General features: G+C 50.3%; 1 protein-coding gene across 1 annotated transcript; it reads left to right on the top strand.

Annotated features, from left to right (window-relative positions):
* Positions 1-6: 6 nt before the first annotated feature.
* Csf1 (colony stimulating factor 1 (macrophage)) lies at positions 7-18640 on the top strand (the record flags this gene model as incomplete). Its single annotated transcript, XM_013031920.1, has 9 exons — positions 7-21; positions 3089-3211; positions 4336-4398; positions 5882-6052; positions 9540-9687; positions 10790-11823; positions 12347-12399; positions 12757-12815; positions 16596-18640. Coding segments are annotated over 8 exons (1653 nt in total), but the record flags the coding sequence as incomplete, so codon positions are not given.
* Between the last annotated feature and the right edge of the window lie 1622 nt (positions 18641-20262).

Genomic DNA, 20262 nt, shown 5'->3' with positions numbered 1-20262 from the left:
GCCGGGCGCTGCCCTCCCACGGTAAGTGGTGGCGGAGACGCGGGGCGGGGGTGGGGTTGGGGGGGCCCGGGCCAGGCTGGGAAGAGGGGATCGGCGAGTCGGGCCCCTCGGAGCCCACATCCCCGGCGCGCCCGCTGCCCGTGCGTTTCCCCGCGGCCACGGGGCTCCAGCCTCTGTGCTTCCCCGGAGGACCCTGGCTCTTGGATTGAGGACGGTGGCAGCCCTGCAGCCGTTTCAGGGGCTGCAGCGCTTTCTTGGGGAGAAAGCCAAGGCTACTCTCCCCATTGCACCGAGGGAAACACTGAGCCCCCCACGGGCAGGAGAGAGTGGCTTGCAGCCACGGGTGGATGCCTCCGATCATCGGCTAGGACACTCTGCTTGTTGCCAGGCAGAAGCATGCGCTGCCCGTGTGGCTGCCTCTACAGTGTGCATCTTCCTCCCGTCACGCACACGTGTTTCTAAGCCCCACTGGAGAGTGGACAGTGGAGGGAGGGTTTCCTTTAAGGGTCTTCCAACTTTAGAATGCCAGGGTTTGTGCTGAGCAATCTGCTGGCCAGAGAAAAGAGATCAACATGCAGCTACTTGTTGCAACTCACAGGCCGGAGCATTGAGGACTTGGATGGTTGTTTGGAGGGCACCCATCTGGGGGCTACCTGCGGCTAGCCTTCCCCCCCATCATCTACTGGAATATTGGGGATCAGAGCTATTCTGGACTCCACATTGATTGAGAAAGGTGGGAGGAGGAGGGTTTGGGTTTAGCAATCCTGAACAGGCTGCTCAAAAGTGCTTCTCGGACGTCAGTAGCTGTGTAGCTTCTAGAAAGTACAATGTGGCACTTTTAATGAACGCAAATGGTAGTGTAATAGGTTTGTTTCTCGAGAGTTCTGGGGGAGAATGAAAGGAGTAAACCAAAGGAGGAAAAGAGTTGGAAAGCATTTGGTGGATAAAAGCTGAGGTTAGCAATAGGCCAGGTCGAGAGAGAATTAGATGCACAGCAGAAACCCCAACCGAGCAGCAGCGAGGATGGACTCAGACTAGGGAAGGGAAAGGAGAGGGCTAGGCCATGGCAATAAGCGCAGCGAGGTTGGAGATGAGAGCAGGAGGAACGGGGGACAGGGTTAGACAAGCAATCTGAGGGTCCAGTCATACCAGGTCCCCCCACAAACTTTGTCACAGGGAAGATGTAGCAGGATGGTGGCCACTGAAGGCAGGCTCAGATGCCCTGCATCTCTCTGAGCCTGCAGCAGAGATTCCTTCCCCCGGCTGCTTCCATAGGCAGAGGCTGAGGGTGGGTGGGAAGAAGGAAGCGGGAAGAGCCTGCCCAGCCAGATGCAAGCTAGAGCATTAACCCTTGGGTGTCTGTCTGGATACTTCTCTGCAGTGGGAGCACTAGAACTCCCAAATGCAGAGGTGACCCCCTTTAGCCCTCTTCAAAGTCAGCATTCTACCAGAGATGCCTGAAATATGGCCTAAAGCCAGGTACCCATGGGGATGACGCACTGATGTTACTTAGCTGTCCTCAAAACATCCATGTCTTGAAGTGCCCTGCGTGAGGTCTTCCACAACATGCCTGTCCCCAGGGGCTTTTCCTGTATGCCATTCACTCTAGAGGCTCAGTAATTGCCAGGATGGGGGAAATCACCTTCTCCACATTCTCTTTAATCAGTCCTGAGCCTGAGCTTCCTTAGGACATTGGGCAACAATTGTCCATTAGAGCCCAAAGTACCTCTCACCCCAATACTATGTTCCAGTTACCCCTGTCGACCCCCCTCCCCTTCCCCTCGGTCATGCCAGGATTCTCTGAGGCTCTTGGCTGGAAGGTACCTTGTGCTTGCAGGGAACATCAACCTGCTTGCCCTTTCTTCTGCCACCAACTTCTCCCAGCTTCTAAAGCCTGGCTAGTGCCCAAGTCCCTGCAGTTTCCCCGTAGTGAGACGAGACGTGCTCCTCTTCTTTACTGAGAACTCGGAAGGCTTTGCGCTTTAAGATGTAAAATCAGCATGTTGTTGTGGGCTCTTTCATTGCCTCCCTGTATTTTTCCAATGTTTTCCTTATTTGAAGTATTTGTCTCATCATCTGGATTACTGGGGCAAAGCCCAGAGCCAGAAAAGTGCCAGCCCTCACTCCACTCTGCCAGCATTTCCCTGAATCTGTGGGCATCAGCTGCCAGGATGCTTAGGAGCTCCCAAAAGGCCACTTCAAATTGGACAAAGAAGGCCCAAGGGCCCCTCTAGCCTCTGGCTGAAGAAAGGATGCTCCAGGGAAGCCCTTAGGGATGAAGGTGATCTGGAGGGAGGAGGAAGGAATGGCATAAACAGGGAGTCAGGAGCCAGTCCTATCCCTCTGGGGCTGAGCAGCTGGGGGCCAGGTGGGTGCTGACCGAGGGCAGAAGGTTTTCTTATGATTGTAAGAGCTAGCTGGCTAGATGCATAGTGTGCTGGGATTCTGTTAGGCAGGTGCCACCCAGGGAGTGCCCACGGCTGGCACTACTGCCTCTAATTAATCAATTTTTTTGACACATACATGCCCAGGGCTCTACCCCTCTGGCCTGGGATGAGTTTCCAGTAAAACTGAGTTTGGTGTCGTCTTATGTGGTGGCAGAGCCAGACCTACATGGAACCGTGTGAAAGAAAGGGAGAGGTCTCTGGCTTGCAGTCAGAAAGGAAGTACATGAGCATGCCCTTGAGGACAGCTCACAACATTGACAGCTTCGCTCCCTGTCAATGTTGCAGGGACTGAGTGATGGGTAGGTGCAAATCCTGCCCTTTAGAAGCTAATGTCTTGTTCCACTAGAATGTAGACTGCTTGGCATACCACCTGTGTCATTATTAGGTGCTCTTTATGTAGTTGGGCTGGCCTGGGTTCATCTGGGAAGGCTCCTGGAGAAGATGGCACTTAGGTTTTCATTAAGTTAGAGCAAATTGGTGCTACAGATGACAGGAGATGCTGGGAAGTCTGATTTGTGTGGAGTGGTGGTGCAGAGACTATAGCATTCTAGAGATGAGACTTGGTTTTCCATCCTGGGCAGAACAAAAGCATGGTTGGGGAGAATAAAAACTAGAGAAAAATTACTCCCTTTCTGTCACAGACATGGCTGGGCCCTGGACTGCTGCTGATCTGTCTCCTGGTGAGCAGGAGTATTGCCAAGGAGGTGTCAGTGCACTGTAGCCACACAATTAGGGAAGGACACCTGGAGTTACTGCAACAGCTGGTAAGTATGTATCCCTGCCTTTCCCTGAGACAGGGACCCGGGGGAAGAATCAAAGAGAAGGGTTGTAGGAAATAGGTCTGTCCTTCTCTCACTCACCTTCTCAGGGTTGGGACTTCAGATTGCCCCAACTCTAAAAGGTAGTGAGTTAGACCTCTAGCGAGCTGGGGTAATGATTGCCTAGGAATGCCCACTGTAGACCCTAAAAGGCTTCTAAGGCCTGACTTGCTCAGGGAATGCTTCCTCCAGGGAGTCAGCCCAGTTTGCCTGCTGGATCTAGATGTTGTGTCCAGCTCCTGGACTCCTAGATATGTTGCCAGCCTGGCACCAAGGCCCCACCCAGACTTAGAAGGGGAGACATGTACCTGCTTTCCAGCCCTAGCTGCCTTGGCTCTTGCCTCTGGGATGGATGTAGCCTGCTCATTTGGGCCCCAAAGGAGCCTGTGTCTCATTCTAATCAGGCCAACAGAATTGCCAACAACATGGTCCAGACAGGCAGGGTCAGTTTGTTGTCATGACTTCTGTCCTCCACAGTGGGGAATTTACTATCCCTCTGGCCAGTTTGGCAGGGTGGGGCACCACTGACTAAATCTAGATCCAAGGCACTGAATGTGGAGGCCTGTGGGCTGGACTTCCAGCCTCTCTAGGCCCCTCTTCTTCTCTACCTACATGCTCTGCTGCAGAAGTCTAAGACAGACCATGAGCCACAGCAATGTCTGGAGCCTAGAACACACTAACTTCTGCCAGGGGTCACCACGGCATCTACCTGGTCCCTCCAGATCATCACTCTCCAGAGCTTGGCCAGTCTCTACTGGAATTCCTGTGATAGGATACTTACTCCCTCCAGTGAGTTAGCTAAGATAGCTGATATTCTTCTATAGACAATTCTTCCTTATATAAAACTTACAACGTCATGGAGCAGGAGGTTGAATGAGGAGAATTTTTGCTCTTTGGAAGTCCTCTTCTGGGTCTGCGTCAGGCATAGGGATTTCCTTTGCATTGACTTTGTCTTTCCCGGTGTGGTGAAGGTCAGATTCTGGTGAACCCAGAAATGGAAGTTCCCACTGATACCATCTTCATCGAGCTATACTATACACTCTGTAACACTGATCTGCTCTTCCTTACAGATTGACAGTCAGATGGAGACTTCATGCCAGATTGCATATGAGTTTGTAGACCAAGAGCAGTTGGTAAGTGATGACTATTTGCAAGGTCCATGTACCTCCCTACGTGTCCCCTCCAAGTAGGAGAGCACATGGGAGCATGAAGGCAGCAGGACCTGGATACAATGAGGATGTGAGGTCTTTGGATGGTCAAGTCTAGGATGCTAACATCCAGGCCTGGGATGGTTCCAGGACTCAGGTCCCATCCTGTTCCCTTCCCCTGGCCCGGCACATATCAAGTGTTTACTGAATGCTAGGCATTTTCTTAAGTCAGTCCTAATAGTACCTAACAGTGATAAGGACCACAAATACTGCTTCTTATCCACATAGAGATTAAGGAGCATAGCGGTTAAGCAGCAGAAGTCTGGTTTGAACTAGGGCTGAAGACAAACCAAGATATATCTTCATATCATGTAGTCTGAGAAATTATGTTACCTCCATCCACCAGGGAGGCTGTCCGGTCCATCTTCCTATCCAAATAGTCACCAAGTATGGTGGCTTCTACCTCCCAGAAGCTTGATGTTCTGTCCTCTTCCCCATCCTACCTTCCATTCCCAGTCATTCCCTTGGAAAGCTTTAGGGACCTTCTAATTGATTTGCCTAATTCCAGGGCACCTTGTGTCCTGCCTCTAAGGGGACCTTTCCAAAACCCAACCCACTGCCTTCACTTTCCTCCCTAAAACCTGTCAGAGCCTTACCTCCTCCTTTCTGCTTCTGAGCCGTGGCATAGCTTTTCCTGATACCTGCCATGCCTTTCCAAGTGCTACACCCACTTCCATGCCATGCTTGGACATCTTTGTGCTTTTTATAGAACTGCCATGCTGTTACCCAGAAATTGCCCGTGTCTCTGAGCTTACACCCACCAGATCCATGCACTTCTCTGTTAACATGGCACAGTACCACATGGGTCAAAGAATAACCTCAGTGTTTTCATTCATTTACTCCCTCAGTCAGGCACGTTTACTAGAAACCTACTAGACCAGATGCTAGGGAAACAGGGCCATAGTAGTTCCATCTTCCAGGTAGCCACCATGTTCGACAAAACCTAAGGTTCTTCTCTGAGCCATGAAGTACCTCAATATCCTGGAGGACTTGAAGAGTCCACATGACAAAAGACTTTTGGGAAAACAAGCTGAGGGAAGAGGAGGTGGGGAGAGAGAGAATGAGAGGAGAGAATATCACTGATACCCTTTCTGAGAGGAGAGAATATCTGATACCTACCCTTTCTTTCTATATACATCCATCCTAATTAAAACCTGGTATTCCAGAAGCCCAAAGAGATCCTCAATCAGAATCTTAATTCTTTCACACTAGCCTAATCCCCAGTTATGTTAGATCCCAGATGGAGAGAGAAAGAAAGAAAGAAAGGCATTAGCATTCTCCTTATCCCTTCCCGAGGGGTCAGAGAAGGCTGTGCCCTTGCTACCTTGAGGTAGCAAGCATATAGGGCAAAGCCTGGCTTCTCAGACCCTATTAGCTAGGCATTAAGCTCCAGTTTCTGACTTTCCAGGAAGATCCCGTGTGCTATATTAAGAAGGCATTTTTCCTGGTACAAGACATAATGGAGGACACCATGCGCTTCAAAGACAACACCCCGAATGCCATTGCCATGCGGGGGCTTCAGGAACTTTTTGTGGAGCTACAGAGCTGTTTTACTAAGGATTATAAAGATCATGACAAGGTAAGGAGGGTCCTGGAACTGGAGCACTGAGTTAGGACAGAGGTAGCTGTGGACATGCCACCCTGCCTACATGTGCAGGATATGTTTACTCAGCCTATTTTGTGTCATTGTGAATGAATGAATGAGTGAATGAGTGCCATCCTATTCATTCACTCATGTGACAAATAGTTACTAAGGATTTACTAGATTAGAGGTACAGGGCTGAGCTTTGATGATGTCCTCTGAGCAAGGAATTGTGGTCCCCACCCTTACAGAGCTATGGTCTGGCTAGGTGGGCAGCTGTTGAATAACAGTACAAGTGAATATAATTACAAACCAGGAAGAGTTGTCAACAAATAGTTATCTGTGCCTCTTGTGTACCAAGTGTGGTTCCAAACACCAGGAAACAGCTGTAATGAAAACAGGCAAAAATCCCCACTATCATGGAGATTACATGGTGGGGGGGGGAGTGTGAATCAACAAGTAAAATATGTGGGTGGGTATGAGGATGTTGATAACTGCATTGGGGAAGAGTAAACCAGGGGAAGGGAGACCTAGAGGAAGTGAGCGAGCCAAGATTGAGAACACAGGGCTCAGAGTGTAATAGGGAACACTGACTTAAATTGGGGGGGGGTGCAGTATAGAAGAAGAATCAGTTTCCTTAGTTAGAACATACTAATTGGAACTCCAAATATGAGTAGGGGAAAGAGGAGAAAAGGCGGGAACCAGACATTTGGTATGTCAAAGACTTGGAATTTTTGTCTTAAATGAGAGAGAAGACCTGATGAATTGGTGTGTGGCCTGCTCTCCCTTTCAGACTGTTGTGGTTGCTATATGGAGAATTGACTAGAGGGAGCAGGAATGGAAGCCAGGAGATCAGCAAGAGGCTCAGGCTAGAGATTGTGGCTGCTTGGACCAGACCAGTGCAGAGAAGGTGGAGGGGAGTGGGCTGGTGTGCTATAGTGGGCTGGGCAGACAGGACTTGGTGCATGCTGGGGATAGACAATGGACGAGGCCAAGGAAAAGAGTCAGGATGGTTTGGTTTTGCGTACCTAGTATTTGAACGTTGTCCAAGTGAGAATTATGGTGGGCAGAGGGGGAGACCTGAGATCAGTTTGGGCCACATGAACAGACAGCTGAGGGTTCCGATCTTGAGTATGACTAGAGGTGCACAGATACTAGAGGTATGACTTGGAAATAGTTTGGGAAGGTACAAGATTATACAGCCTAGCTGGCTGGGAAAAGAGAATCAGGCCCAAGATTCCATGAGAGTGAGAATCTAAGGGAAGACTGCATTGCTGCATTTCAGGATAGAAGAACTAGTTACCAAATGGGTTGAGAAGTCAAGCAAGATAAGGGCTGAAAAGCAGCCCTCAGTTGGTGGGATTTGGCAATGTGGAGGTTGCTGTTGGAGGCAGATCAGGGAGAATAGAAAGAGAGGAAATGGAGACCACACTGTGAAGGAACTTGGCTTGAAAGAGGGAAGAAGAACAGATGTAGCTGGAGAGAGGAACTCTTTAATAAAAGGTATTAAATCTGTGCCTTCCCAACATTGTGATTCCTGAGAAGTACTTGGGGAACTTGCTTAACTTGCTTAACAAAGTCCCAGTGTCTTATAGAAGGTCTCAGCCTTACAGAGTCTGCTTCCCCGAGCCCAAAGGAGGCTTGGGATCTGCATTATAAGAAGCTTCCCCACCCATGATTGAGATTTTGTCTGTGTGTGTGCCAGTACTGGGGCTTAAACTCATGGCCTTGCATTCTTGCTTGGCTTTTTCTGCCCAAAGCTGGCATTCTACCACTTGAGCCATACCTCCACTTCTGGCTTTTTGCTGGTTCATTGGAGATGAGAGTCTCACTGGACTTTTCTGTTCAGATTGGCTTTGAAACCTTGATCCTCAGATCTCAGACTCTTGAGTACCTGGGATTACAGGTGTGAGCTACCAGTGCCTGACTCCATGATTGAGATTGAGGGACTTCCATTCATCCGTAAGACAGTCAATGAATGGTGATTGGTAGACCAGAAGGGAGGAACCATGGATACCGGAAGACCAATCCTCAAACCAGAAGCCTGGGACCAAGGGGCCCCGCTCCTGAGCAGGCAGGTACATCTTTCTACTGAGGCAGCTTGGGTATCTGGGCTTTGGACAGGATTCTTGTTTTCTTTGCAAAGTGCTTGTTTTCTTTATGAAATGTGACGAAAGGTGAGGCAAGGGGGGAGTCTCTACAGCCCCAGGGAGAGGCTGGCCTGGTTATTGTTCTGCTCTGCTCTTCACTGATGAAGAGATAGACAAGAATGTTCACTTGACTGTTTTCACTATGGAGTGAGTGGTAGATCTGAGATCAAGCCAAGTGTTTATGATGGGCCTTGTGTTTACAGTTTTGGAGGAAAGAGCAGTGCCCTTAAGGACTTTGCAGTAGCCTGGGAAAACCCATAAAAAAAAAACTCTCTGTGGAGCTCAAAACGTTGAAGGGGAAGTTTGCCATTTGGGAGTCAGCAGCAAGTAGGCCATACATAGATGAGGCCGTGGTCACGCTTGGCACAATCTGGTGTGAAAGGAGAATTAGGTCCATACCAGAGCCCTGAGGATCTGCAGCCCTCTGGAGTCTTGAGGAAGCAGCTGGAGAGGTACCAAGATCCCAGGAGTGGATGTAGGAGCAGCAGAGCAGCTCAGCATTCTGCCCTGGGGTATCGTGAGTCCTCCCTCTATGACACAGCAAGTGACGGCAAAGAACTCAAATCCCCTGTGGCAAGCCATTCCATCCTCTACACCATCTTGAGATGATTCTGCTAACCTGCAATCTTCTGTCTTTATTTGTTTTGCTGTGCCAGGGATAGAACCCACGACCTTGCATATGCAAGGCAAGCAATGTGCCACTGAGTTATCTATACCCAGCCCTAAAACTCAATTTCTCTCATGCCATCTCCCACCTCCCCCAGAAACATTGGCAGAGTCTTCCCTTTGCTATCTGCTAAAATTAAAATTAAACATGCCCATGCTCCTTGTTGAGCTCTCTCCACTTGTATCATTTGCCATATTCTTCCAGATGCCGATCTTGCAACCACTCCTTTCATTCTTTTTGCATTTTATGCTTTCTGCCTTCGTACAGCCTGTGCTTCCTACCTGCTCTGTTCTCCCCAACCTCATCACCTTTCTGGTTAACTCTTGTGCATCTTTCCATTGATGTTTTGTGGGGGAAGTTCTTGAACTCTCATTCCGTTCCCTTTTGTTATGTCTCTGGAGATTGTTCAAAACTTTCTAGTAGGATTCATTGCACTTACACTGTGTTGGATGCCAATGCCCTGCTTAATGTAGTATCTTAATTACCATATGCCTGGTACTTAAATACATGTTGGATAATCCCATGAAGACGTGACATATCTCATAAACTCAGGACTGATTCTGTAAACCAGAAAGGAGGAAGGGATCTAGTGTGAGAAAAGTTAAGGAAGTTTGCCAAAGGAGGTTAGGCAGTCATGCTCACCAAAAGGTTCCTGCTCTCCTCCCAGGCCTGTGTCCGAACTTTCCACGAGACTCCTCTCCAGTTGCTGGAGAAGATCAAGAATGTGTTTAATGAAACAAAGAATCTCCTTGAAAACGACTGGAATATTTTTAGCAAGAACTGCAACAATAGCTTTGCAAAGTGCTCTAGCCAAGGTATGCACTGGAAGGGGCTGGGGTGTGGGAGGGTGTGTGAAGGGTGAGTCCTAATGCTGGAGAGACCCCCACAGACAGCCTGGATGCTACATATGTGTCTTTGTGTGTGATGTGTACTCCTTTCCTGTACCTGTGTGGCTTCATGTACCTCCGAGTCCCAGGCACATGTCTCTTCTCACATGTGTGTGCATGTTTACCTACATATCTCTGCATGTGGAAGCATCCAGAAGGTCCATGCTAGCAGCTGTGATGTTAAGGAGTGGAAAAGGGAGTTCCCCCTCCCAGAAAGCCATGTAGGCATGGTGGCTTCCCACCTCGGCTCTTGCAGACTGGCTGGATAACATGGGGCATCCATGGAGCAGAAACTCATCTGGGAGTGAGGGCCCTTGCTCCAGGAGCCCTGCTGTGACCACCAGGACACCCTGGCTCCAGAAGTCCCCAGGATGCTTTGGGGGGTCCCCTCAAGGGACAAGGCTGGATTTGAAGTCTGAACATCCTTCAAACTCTCCCACTGTTGACTCAGCTACATACCTGTATCCTGCGTGTCCTCGTCTCTGCATCCTATGCCACGTGTGCCCTCCTACATTCAACCTTGCTCCCCAAGGCAAGGTTGAGGCCCTGCAACCTGTCCAAGGCCAAGTCCAGTCTGTTGCTTCTGTCCCAAGGCCTCAAGCGTTGACCATCTCCCATCCCTAACCTGTTCTTACTTGTGGCTATGGCTGCTTGGGTCCTTAACTGCATGAAACCAATGTCTTGAAGGCTTCAGATGTTGTGTTAATCCAGGAGTCTGCTGCTCAGCCTCCTGACCTCTGGCTTGGTCTCTGGAAGCTCAATACAGGCTGCTGTCTGTCTTCTTCTCCCCAGCCCAGTATGTGCATCTGTACTGCTCTTTCTACCCTCTGCACTGTGTCTTGAGCATCTGCTCTAGTCCTGTCCTCTCCTTAGCCCCAGGGCTGTTAGGAGAAGATTACCCTCCCTCCCCTCCCCCCCCCGCCCCCAGACCCATATATCCCTCTTGACCCCTCTTGAGGATCTGTGCTGGAGGCTGGTGACTCTTATCTCCTCTCCGTCTTTCTCTCTCCCCTCTCTGTGGTTCTTTCAGATGTGGTGACCAAGCCTGATTGCAACTGCCTGTACCCTAACGCCACCCCTAGCAGTGACCCGGCCTCTGCCTCCCCTCAACAGCCTCTCACCCCCTCCATTGCCCCTGTGGCTGATTTGACCTGGGCTGATTCTGAGGGGACAGAGGGAAGCTCCCTCCTGCCCAGTGAGCAGCCCCTTCGCACAGTGGACCCAGGAACTGCCAAGCAGCGACCACCCAGGAGCACCTGCCAAAGCCTTGAATCACCAGAGACCCCAAACCTGGGGAACATCCCTATAGAGGATTCACCACAGCCTCACCCTCCTGCTGAGGGCCCCACCCGTGGAGTAGAGGACCTTCTTGACTCTGAATTGGGAACTAACTGGGTCCTAGAAGAAGCCTCTGGAAAGGCTGATGAAGATTTGGTGCCCAAGGAGGCAAAGCTTTCCCCCGCTGGGCCAGTAGGGGGCAGCATCTTGGCAGAGCCTGCCAGATCCAGCCTCCTCCTCACAGCATCTTCTCCGCTCCCCACATCAACAGAAGACCAACAGCCAGCAGATGTACCAGACATTCCCTTGCCCAAGGTGGACCCCATAAGACCCTCTGGCCAGGCCCACAATCATACTCTTGAGAAGACAGATGGTTCATCTGCCCTGACCAGAGACCACCAGAGATCACAGGAGCCAAGCTCTCCCCGGATGTCTTCACTACGCCCCCAAACCCCCAACAACCCTGCCACCCTGTCTGCCCAGACACAGCCTCCCAGAAGCCACTCTTGGGGCATTGTGCTGCCCCTTGGGGAACTGGAGGGCAAAAGGAGCACTAGGGACCGGAGGAGCCCTGCAGAGCTGGAAGGAGGACAAGCAAGCGAGGGGGCAGACAGACTCCAGGCCCGTTTTAACTCCGTTCCTTTGACTGCTGCAGGCCATGAGAGGCAGCACTCGGGATCCTCTGACCCCCAGCTCCCCGTGTTTGTCTTCCGCCTTCTGGTGCCCAGTATAATCCTGGTCTTGCTGGCTGTCGGCGGCCTCCTGTTCTACAGGCGGAGACGGAGGGTAAGGAGATCTCAAGGAGGCTATGAGGGCATCCCCGCTGGGGCAGGGCAGGGAGAGGGATGGGGTGAAAGTTGGGGAATGGCACAGTTTCTGCTGGGGGCTGAAGATGGGAGGCAGTGGGGGCTGACTGAGTGCCAAGGATGGGAGGTAGACATGGATGGAAGGTTCTTCAAAAATCAGGAAGCTTTGACCCTAAGACTCACGGGAAATGATGAGGATAGAAGAGAAGATTCTTGGGCTGAGAACGGGATGACAACCTGTTGGGAGGAGAGAAAAAGGAGAGCAGTGGTACTGTATTGGGAGCTCCACAGATCTGGGGCATGGGACCCATAGAAGAGACAAAAGAGGAAAGGGGCATTGTCAGCATAGAGGCCTCTGAATAACTCTTACTTTCAAGAAAGACAAACTCTTGCCCTTCTGTTATTAATGTCTGGGGCAGCTTGGTTGGGAATAAGAACAGTATATCCTACCACCACCCGCTCAGCCACCAACTTCTCAATGAACTTGCTCTTTCCTGTTTCAGAGCCATGGAGAGCCTCAGACATTGGATTTTCCTTTAGGGCACCCAGAGGGCAGGTGAGCAGTTGGGGTGGGACTCTGGGAGGTCTTGGGGCCTAGTTTGGGATTTATTTTCCCCTCTGGACTGAGGGTAGGAGTGGAGGCTTCTTCCATTTGCTCTAAAGAAATGGAAGCACAGATGTGTGATGTGGAGTCACACATATATATGCAGAAGAGGAAGGACCTCTCTTCTACCTAGATATCTAGGCTTTGGTGATTCTTCCTAAAAGTCTGACAATTCTGGGTTGTTGCGTTTTTCTTTTTTATCAGAAAGGGCTGGAGCACATATGTGGGGTTGGGGACAAACCTTAAGGGGGTCTTTTGAGTTCCCTGCTACTGCTGAAGTCTTACACTAGCGCTGTGCTCTCCCTGCAGCCCCCTGACCCAAGATGAGGGAAGACAGGTGGAACTGCCAGTGTAGGCACAATTCGAAGGTAAGAGGCGGATTTTCATTTCTCTTCACCCCTTAAATAGAACTCTACCCTTCTTTAGTCACTCTCCCTTGTTACCCACGCCAACTCCTGAGGCCCTCACACTTGAATCCCTCTCACTTCATCTTGGTCCTGTTTCCTCTTCATCCATTGATTACCAGGTCCAGCCAAGCCCCTCCTTCCCAGATCACCTCAGGTCACCGCCCCCTCCCAACCCCATCCACATACCTGATGTCAGGAACTGCTACCTCGGCCTTTCTAATCCCGCCGCTCTTTCCATCCAACTTTCAACAAAATTGCTGCTTCTCTAGTTTTGTTGTTGCTGTTGTTTGGCTCTGGGGCTTGAACTCAGAGCCTGGGTTCTGTTCCTTAGCTTTTTCACCCAATCTGGCTTTTGGTAGTTAATTGGAGATAAGAGTGTCACAGACTTTCCTGCTCAAGCTGGCTTTGAACCATGACCCTTAGATTTCAGTAGCTAGCATTGCAGGCACGAGCCACCATGCTTGCTTTCCATTGTGGCTGGAAAACTTTCAGTAGCTCTGCATGGCCAACCACTTCAAACCCATAATCCTTAGCTTGCTTCCACACCCTTTCAGTACCTACCCTTAGCATCCATCTCTTGCCAGGCTGGTCCCCAACCAAGGTCAATGCTTTCTCCCTATTTTAGAGTCATAATCCAGGCTGGGAAGCAACTCAATGGTAAAGTGCTTGCCTACAAAGTACAACACCCTGGATTTGGTCCACAATATCAAAAAGAAAAGAAAAGACAAAACCCCCAAATTACAGTTGGAATCATGATCCTATAGAAGTCCCCTGGCCTGCCACAGTCCATACCATGTTCAAAATAACACTGGGAGAAAAGGCCTTCCTTGTGTCCCTCCTCGCTGCTCCTCATTCCTCTTCTCAGGAGGCCCTTAGTTAATTAAAGTCAATTAACCATCTCTCCTTTAACAATTTTCTATGTTGAGGGGGTGAAATAGATCAGGAATACAACATTAAACATGTGGAGAGGTAACAATGAAATCTCTCCCCCTGTATAATTAATATAAACTAATAACTTTTTAAAATAAAAAAATCTCTACTCAGTGTGGCCAAGTCCCTCAAACATTCCTTATATGATGTGGTTTTCAGACCCCTCACCATCCTGGATACACACGTTTGTCAATGTCCCTCTGGAAATGTGGCGCCCAGCCCTGGACACAGTACTCCTGATGCTGTCTGACAAGCTCAGAGTCCAGTGGGACTGTTGCTTTCCTTGATCTGGACAGTACTTCTCTACTGGTGCAGATTAAGAGTGCATTAGTTATAACAATTGCATCATACTGTTGTTATATGTTGAGCTTGTGGTCTACTAAAACCTTTAGTCTATTTCTTGTGAGCCTTGGCCCAGCACACCTATGGACAACTTTTTAAACCAAAGTGCAGTTTATACTCACCTATGTTAAACCACCTCATTAGTTTTTGCCCATGCCCAGAGCCTCCTAAAAGAGTTTTCGCTATTAATTATGCCAACCTTTTAGCCCTCCCTCCCAGATATATCCCTTATCCACAGTGATTACCTTCTGTTGTTCTTGCCCACTATTGATAAAAAAAAAATGTCACCCAGATTCTTCTTCCCCAGCCCTAAATCACAATCAGCCCCTCAGGAAGCCCTCCCAACTATGTCCACCCCATCTGGTTACCCTTTAATTCATTCTCCTCTGCTCTTTTGTATTTGGTTAATACTATATCAATTCGCATCGATTTGGATGTTGTTTTATGTATTTTAAAATCTCATTTCATGTGTATATGTATTTTCTGCACTTCTAAGAAGATTGTAAGCCCCTTGAGGGCAGGAATTGTCTTACACTTGGCTTTTTTTTTCATCCTGGGTTCTAGAACAGAGAGGGCTTCTCCATGCTTGCCAAAAAATTCAATAAATGTTGACTGGCTGACTTCAGGACTGACTCACCAACTGACTCTGGCCAGCTGTCTCTAACTGCCTAGTCTTGGAGCTTACAAATTAGCTAACTAATTAGTTAATTAATCCCAACTGAGCAGCTAGTTAGGTGACTAACTAGTCAACTAGCTGGTAAACTGCCTGACAAGTTGTTGATTAGTGAGCAGATTGGCTAACTAAGATGGCAGATTGCCCCAATGATTCATGACTGGCTGGCTGGCAGATTAGCTGGGCGACCCATTCAAATTCCTAGTCACACCCTTTTCCACATGTAAGCAAGCTGTCACAAGTGTAGGGTGACAGATCTGGCCCCCTCCTCCAGAAAGAGGGGACCTGGCAAGTGCACAAAACCAGGGGGACTCGCTTTGAAAAAGAACAAGTCGTAACAACATACCAGGAATCCTGGGATCCTTCTTGGCAGTAGGGTGGGCTGAGATGGGTCAAGGGGTTAGCAGTGAGGACTGAAGGCTTCTCAGAACAAGTAAGTAGAGGGTAGAAGTCCCTGAGGACTTTGTGGCTCAGTGTTCAACTACTAGGAGCTACTAGTTCTCCCTCCTTCTTCCACACTCTTGACCTTCCACCCTAATTCTCTTTTCCCTGTCTTCCTACTTGTTGGTCTATTCAAGCTTCTTCCTCCACTCAAGGTTTTACTTGGAAAGGGAACTATTTGATTCTGGGGGTACAGCCCAAAGGTGGTTCCCATGCCAGGCACCAGCATCCTCTGAGTTAAATGCCTGTGTTCAGACTGATTGCTGCTCTAAAAAAAAAAGTCCCAGAGGCAGAGAGACTGAGTGGAAGACACAGAGCTTCAGAAAATCTAGTCCCCAGAACCTCAGCCCAGGGAATTGGGAGAGGGGGCAGTGGGCTACAGCATGTCCTCTAAGTCCTCCTTCCCTTCTGGGCCCTGGCAGACCCTGGGGCCTGGCCAGACCAGCCTTGCATGGGAAAGGGCTGGGAGCCAGAGGCTGTGGGTCCCATCTTCCCTCCTTACCCATCATAAGCTTGACCAATAGGGCCATGGACATGGAGTTGGGGAGGCGCCACACAAGGTCCAAAGTCAAGCTGTTGGATGGAGTCCAGGGGATTTCTGTTCTGGGAACAAAGCGTTCTGAGAATGCTGGGCAAGGGGACAAGGATGGGGGTGGGGTGGGGATAGGGTAGGGCCCTGGTTTCCGTGGATGATGCAGGAGGCAAATCCCTTGATCCATCAGGAGGAGACTGGGTTGCTCAAGGGTAGCATGTATAATGGCAGGATGGGAATATCCTTGTTCCTACACTGCCTCTAGACTTCACCCCTCTGGCCAAGCCCTTCCTCTTCAGTTGCCTTCACCTAAATATCATCCATGAGGATCTTTTCTGGGTGAGGGTGTAAAGATGGAAATGTACAATTATTCTTTGCTAGAGAAAGCAACAGTCACCCTTAGTTCATTGACCAAGGCCAATGAGATAATCTTGCCTGTGTAGGGCGAGGGGTCTAAGGACCTTCAAGAGTCCACCCATTTCTCTATTGGGTCTATCTGCCTGAGTAACGGCCCCTCCTCCATCATGGCTCAGACCTCCTCCAGGCCCTATTACCTCCCACTGTGGTCCCTGGTTTCCCCAGGAGGAGGTAGGAGGTAAGGCCAGTCTGTCCAGAGGCTTGGGCTACTGCCAGGGAAAACTGCCTTGTCCCTCTGTGGTGTCTGGGATGGCTGGGAGGATGAGGGAAGGGACAGAAGGAAGTCCTTCCCAAAGCCAGCTGGCAGCCCACAGGAACGCCGTGAAGAGCCCCTCCCCTAGCCACGTCCTCAGCGACCCTCCCCACACTCCCACTCACTGACCAGCTTCCCATCTTTCCCTTCCAGTTGAACGCACAGGACTATCTCTCCATGGGAGGAGACGTTATGGGAGCATCCATCACCAACCTTTCCAGTTGTCCTCTTGGAAATGTGGTTTGCCTACCACCAGACCTCTTGCCTGCCAGGACTGGACCAGAACAGCCATGCTAGCTCCTTCTGCCTTGACCCTTAAACCCTGAGCTGAATGAGAGACGGCCGGAGGATACCCCTACACCACCGCTATTTATTGTGGGCCCTGGAGGCTCCCTGTGCTTGAGGAAGGCTGGCGAGCCCCACTCAGGACCCTGGCCCGCAGAGACTGCAATTTCCTCTGACTCGTCTCCAGGGGACCTACTTGCCTGTGGCAGGTTGGAGACCAGAGTGGAAGAGCCCTGCATCCAAAGGACCCATTTGGTGCCAAGGAATCCCAGAAGGGACAGGCAGGGACCTGTCCCCAGATTGGCAGGGCGGGACAGCCTCCATCTGATTTCCCGTAAAGGCGTGAAGCTCAATACACAGACGGGAAGAGGAGGCCGCTGACTGTTTGCTGACAGCTTTTACTGGGGGGGGGGGGTCTGTCTACCCTCCACTTGCCTAAGTGCCCTCTGTTGGTGGCCAGGCAGGAAGGAGAGGCCAGCCCTGCCCTCAGGACTTGCCCAAACCTGGCTCAAGATGCCCAGAGGAAGGACCCAACTCTGGCCTCTGCTTCTCCTCCTCTCCAATCCCTGCCAGAGCTTCTCCGGGAGGCCCAGAGGCTTCCCTCATGAAGGAAGCCATTGCACTGTGAAGACTGAACCTGCCTGCTGAACAGCCTGCCCGCCCATCCACCCCCATGAGTGAACATCCGTCCAAATGTCCTCCCACCCTTCCAGCCCCTCCCCGGCTTCCTATCTTGAGCTGGCCTCACTTGTTGACTAGGGGAGCCCCTGAGCCCTAACTTTCCCCTGCCCCAGCCTTTGACTCAGGGGGAACTGTGGAAAACGACCCTCCCACCCCAAGCCAGAGCTGGTCTTTAGGCTGTGTCTTTCACCCAGGTTTCTGCATCTTGCACTTTCATGTTCCCAAGAGGGAAGTGACTAGAAGGAGGGGAGGTGGAGGCAGAGAGGCCACTGGGAGAGCTCTGACTGCAATGGGTCTTAGAAATATGGATGTGCCTGAGGTTAGGAGAGATGACTGCACCCTAGTCCCTCAGCCCAGTCTCCCTTCCCTGCTGCCCACAGCCTAGGACTGAGCAGGTGGTCCCCATCATCCAGTCCCACCCATGTGGCTCCTGACTCCCATCTTCTCCGGCCCTCCTTTCTCCTGTCCTGCCCTGGCAGGCAATGACACCCTCCCCCACCACTCACCCCATTCCCCCCCAGCAGCTCTGGCCAAGAAGCCAGGGCTGGAAAAGGACCATCTCAGTCATCCGCTTCCAACTCTGCTCAAAGGGCGGGCCTCCACTTCCTAGGCCAGCCCCTGGCTGTGACTCTGAGACCTGAGCAATGGGTGACAATGCTGTCACTTGCCTTTCAGTCCCTTTATGCTGCTGTGTCACTCCTGCCACCCCGAGTCCTCCACTGAGAGAACCTGTCTTCCCTCAATGCTGTCAGAGACAGAAAGGGTCTCCAGGCCCAGCCACCCCTGTCTTGGAGCTGATGGCCTAAGGAAAGGCAGGCAAGAACTTTCTAGTAGGGCTCACCCTTCTAGTCACAGACTCTATATTCCATGCTAGAAAATATATTTTTTAAAATGAAAGGAAAAGCATAGAAAAAAAAAAGCATTTCTCCATTCCCCTCCACCTTAAACCTACAGTATTTTAAAAGTCAATAAGGCAAATCCAGCCCGTTTGCAGAAGCTCTTTGTGGGCATGTGGTGACACAGATGCAGGAGGAGCCCCAGAGCCACCTCTGGGTACCCCTATACCTGCACAGGAACCCCTTATTTCTTCTGAGAAAGCTCAGAGGGAACATTTGGCTCACGAACTGTGAGACTGCGTTTTTATACTTGGAAGTGGTGAATTATTTTATATAAGGTCATTTAAATATCTATTTAAAAAATAGGAAGCTGCTTATATATTTAATAATAAAAGAAGTGCACAAGCTGCCACGTGTGAGTCATGGGAAAAGTTGCTTTTGGGGTGTGGGTGGCAACAGTAGGGGTGGGCGGGCAGCAGCTGCTGGGTGAGCCCCAGCTCAGAGCGTTTTTCCAAGGTACACGGGGAAAGGAGCTCTCTCCAAGTTTTGATCTTGTTACGAAAACCTCCTGTGCTATTGCTGTCCCAAACACATTCATCTTGTGTATCTATTTCATAGGAAGAGGGCCTTAAGCAGCCAAACCTCAGCCCTGGCCACTTGCGCCGCTCAGGCCCAGCCCAGCCTAATAAAATGACTGGTTGGGCTCCATCCAAGGGCCCCAGAGGCCTCTGACAAGGAGGCTCTTTGACCACTCAACCCTGCTGTCCAGGGGAAGCTGGCCTGGGCCAGTAGGGCACTGAGGTGAACCAGTGCTGTCTCTAGCCTGGGAAATGGGTGGGGCTAGGAGGAAAAGGAGCCTCTAGACTATGAGAGGCCTAAGGCCTGATCTTCCTCCCCAAGTAAACCGGGAAACCACAGATTTGGTCTTCCATGGAGAAAGAAGTGTTAGGAGAGGTCAGAGAAACTCAAGGCCCAATATGTCCCAAACACACACACTTCAGGCAAAGCCAGGGCAAGAAGAGCCTCCTATCCCTGAAAGTGTGGTGGACAATTCTAGATCTCAGCCTCAACTTCCCAGTGAGTCATTTGAGTTCTTTCCGAAATGCTGATACCCAAGTACTAGATCAACAAAATCAGGATTTCAAGGTTGAGGCTCAGACACTTGATTTTTCTTTTTGGGGGGAGGTGCCAGTCCTGGGGCTTGAACACAGGGCTTGAAAGCAAAGCAAACAATTCAGCTCCTCAGCAGCACTAGCCACACCTTAAGGACTTAGTAGCCCCATGGGCTTCCATGTTGACCACTGGGTAAGATGGCATTTTCATTATCACAGAATTCTACTAGACAATGCTGCTCCAAAGGCTCAGGCCTGAAGTGACCAAAGTTACAGGAACAATCAAAATCTCCAGGATCTAAGGAGTCACTCACCCTTTCTGTGTGCACCCCCTGCCCATCCATCTTTCACCATTTAGTTCTCTAAAGCCAGTTCTTGCCACTAGCCAAAAATCCTCAGAAAGAATTTAAAAGAAACTCTCTCACATTCTGTCCTTCAAGGCCCAGCTCATAAAGTTTGCTTTACTGAGATGCTTTCCTGAGAAGACTCAGACCCTTGAGGTCCAACCAGCCTTATTTCCTTCCTTCTCTAAGATCTGCCAGTCTTAGTATCTACCTGTTTGCCTATCTGTCCCACTAGGCTAGGGACTGTGGGAGAGCCTATGCTGTGTCCTTCCTTGTACCCCAGGGGGTACAAGAGATTATTTGACACAGAGTAGGGGCTTAACCCAATAATTTGGGTCAGAAGGTTAATATTAGATATACGAATAAAGGTATGTAATGCAAATTATTATTTTTTTGTCAGTCCTGGGGCCTAATCTCTGAGCCTGGGCGATGTCCCTCAGCTCTTCAGCTCAGGGCTAGTGCTCTACCACTTGAGCCACAGTGCCACTTTCCGGCTGTTTCTGCTTATGTGGGGCTGAGGAATCGAACCCAGGGCCTCATGCATGCAAGGCAAGCACTGTAC

Source organism: Dipodomys ordii, unplaced genomic scaffold, assembly GCF_000151885.1.
Source record: "Dipodomys ordii isolate 6190 unplaced genomic scaffold, Dord_2.0 Scaffold146, whole genome shotgun sequence".
Taxonomy (NCBI): domain Eukaryota; kingdom Metazoa; phylum Chordata; class Mammalia; order Rodentia; family Heteromyidae; genus Dipodomys; species Dipodomys ordii.
This window is presented reverse-complemented; position numbering and strand designations above follow the sequence as displayed.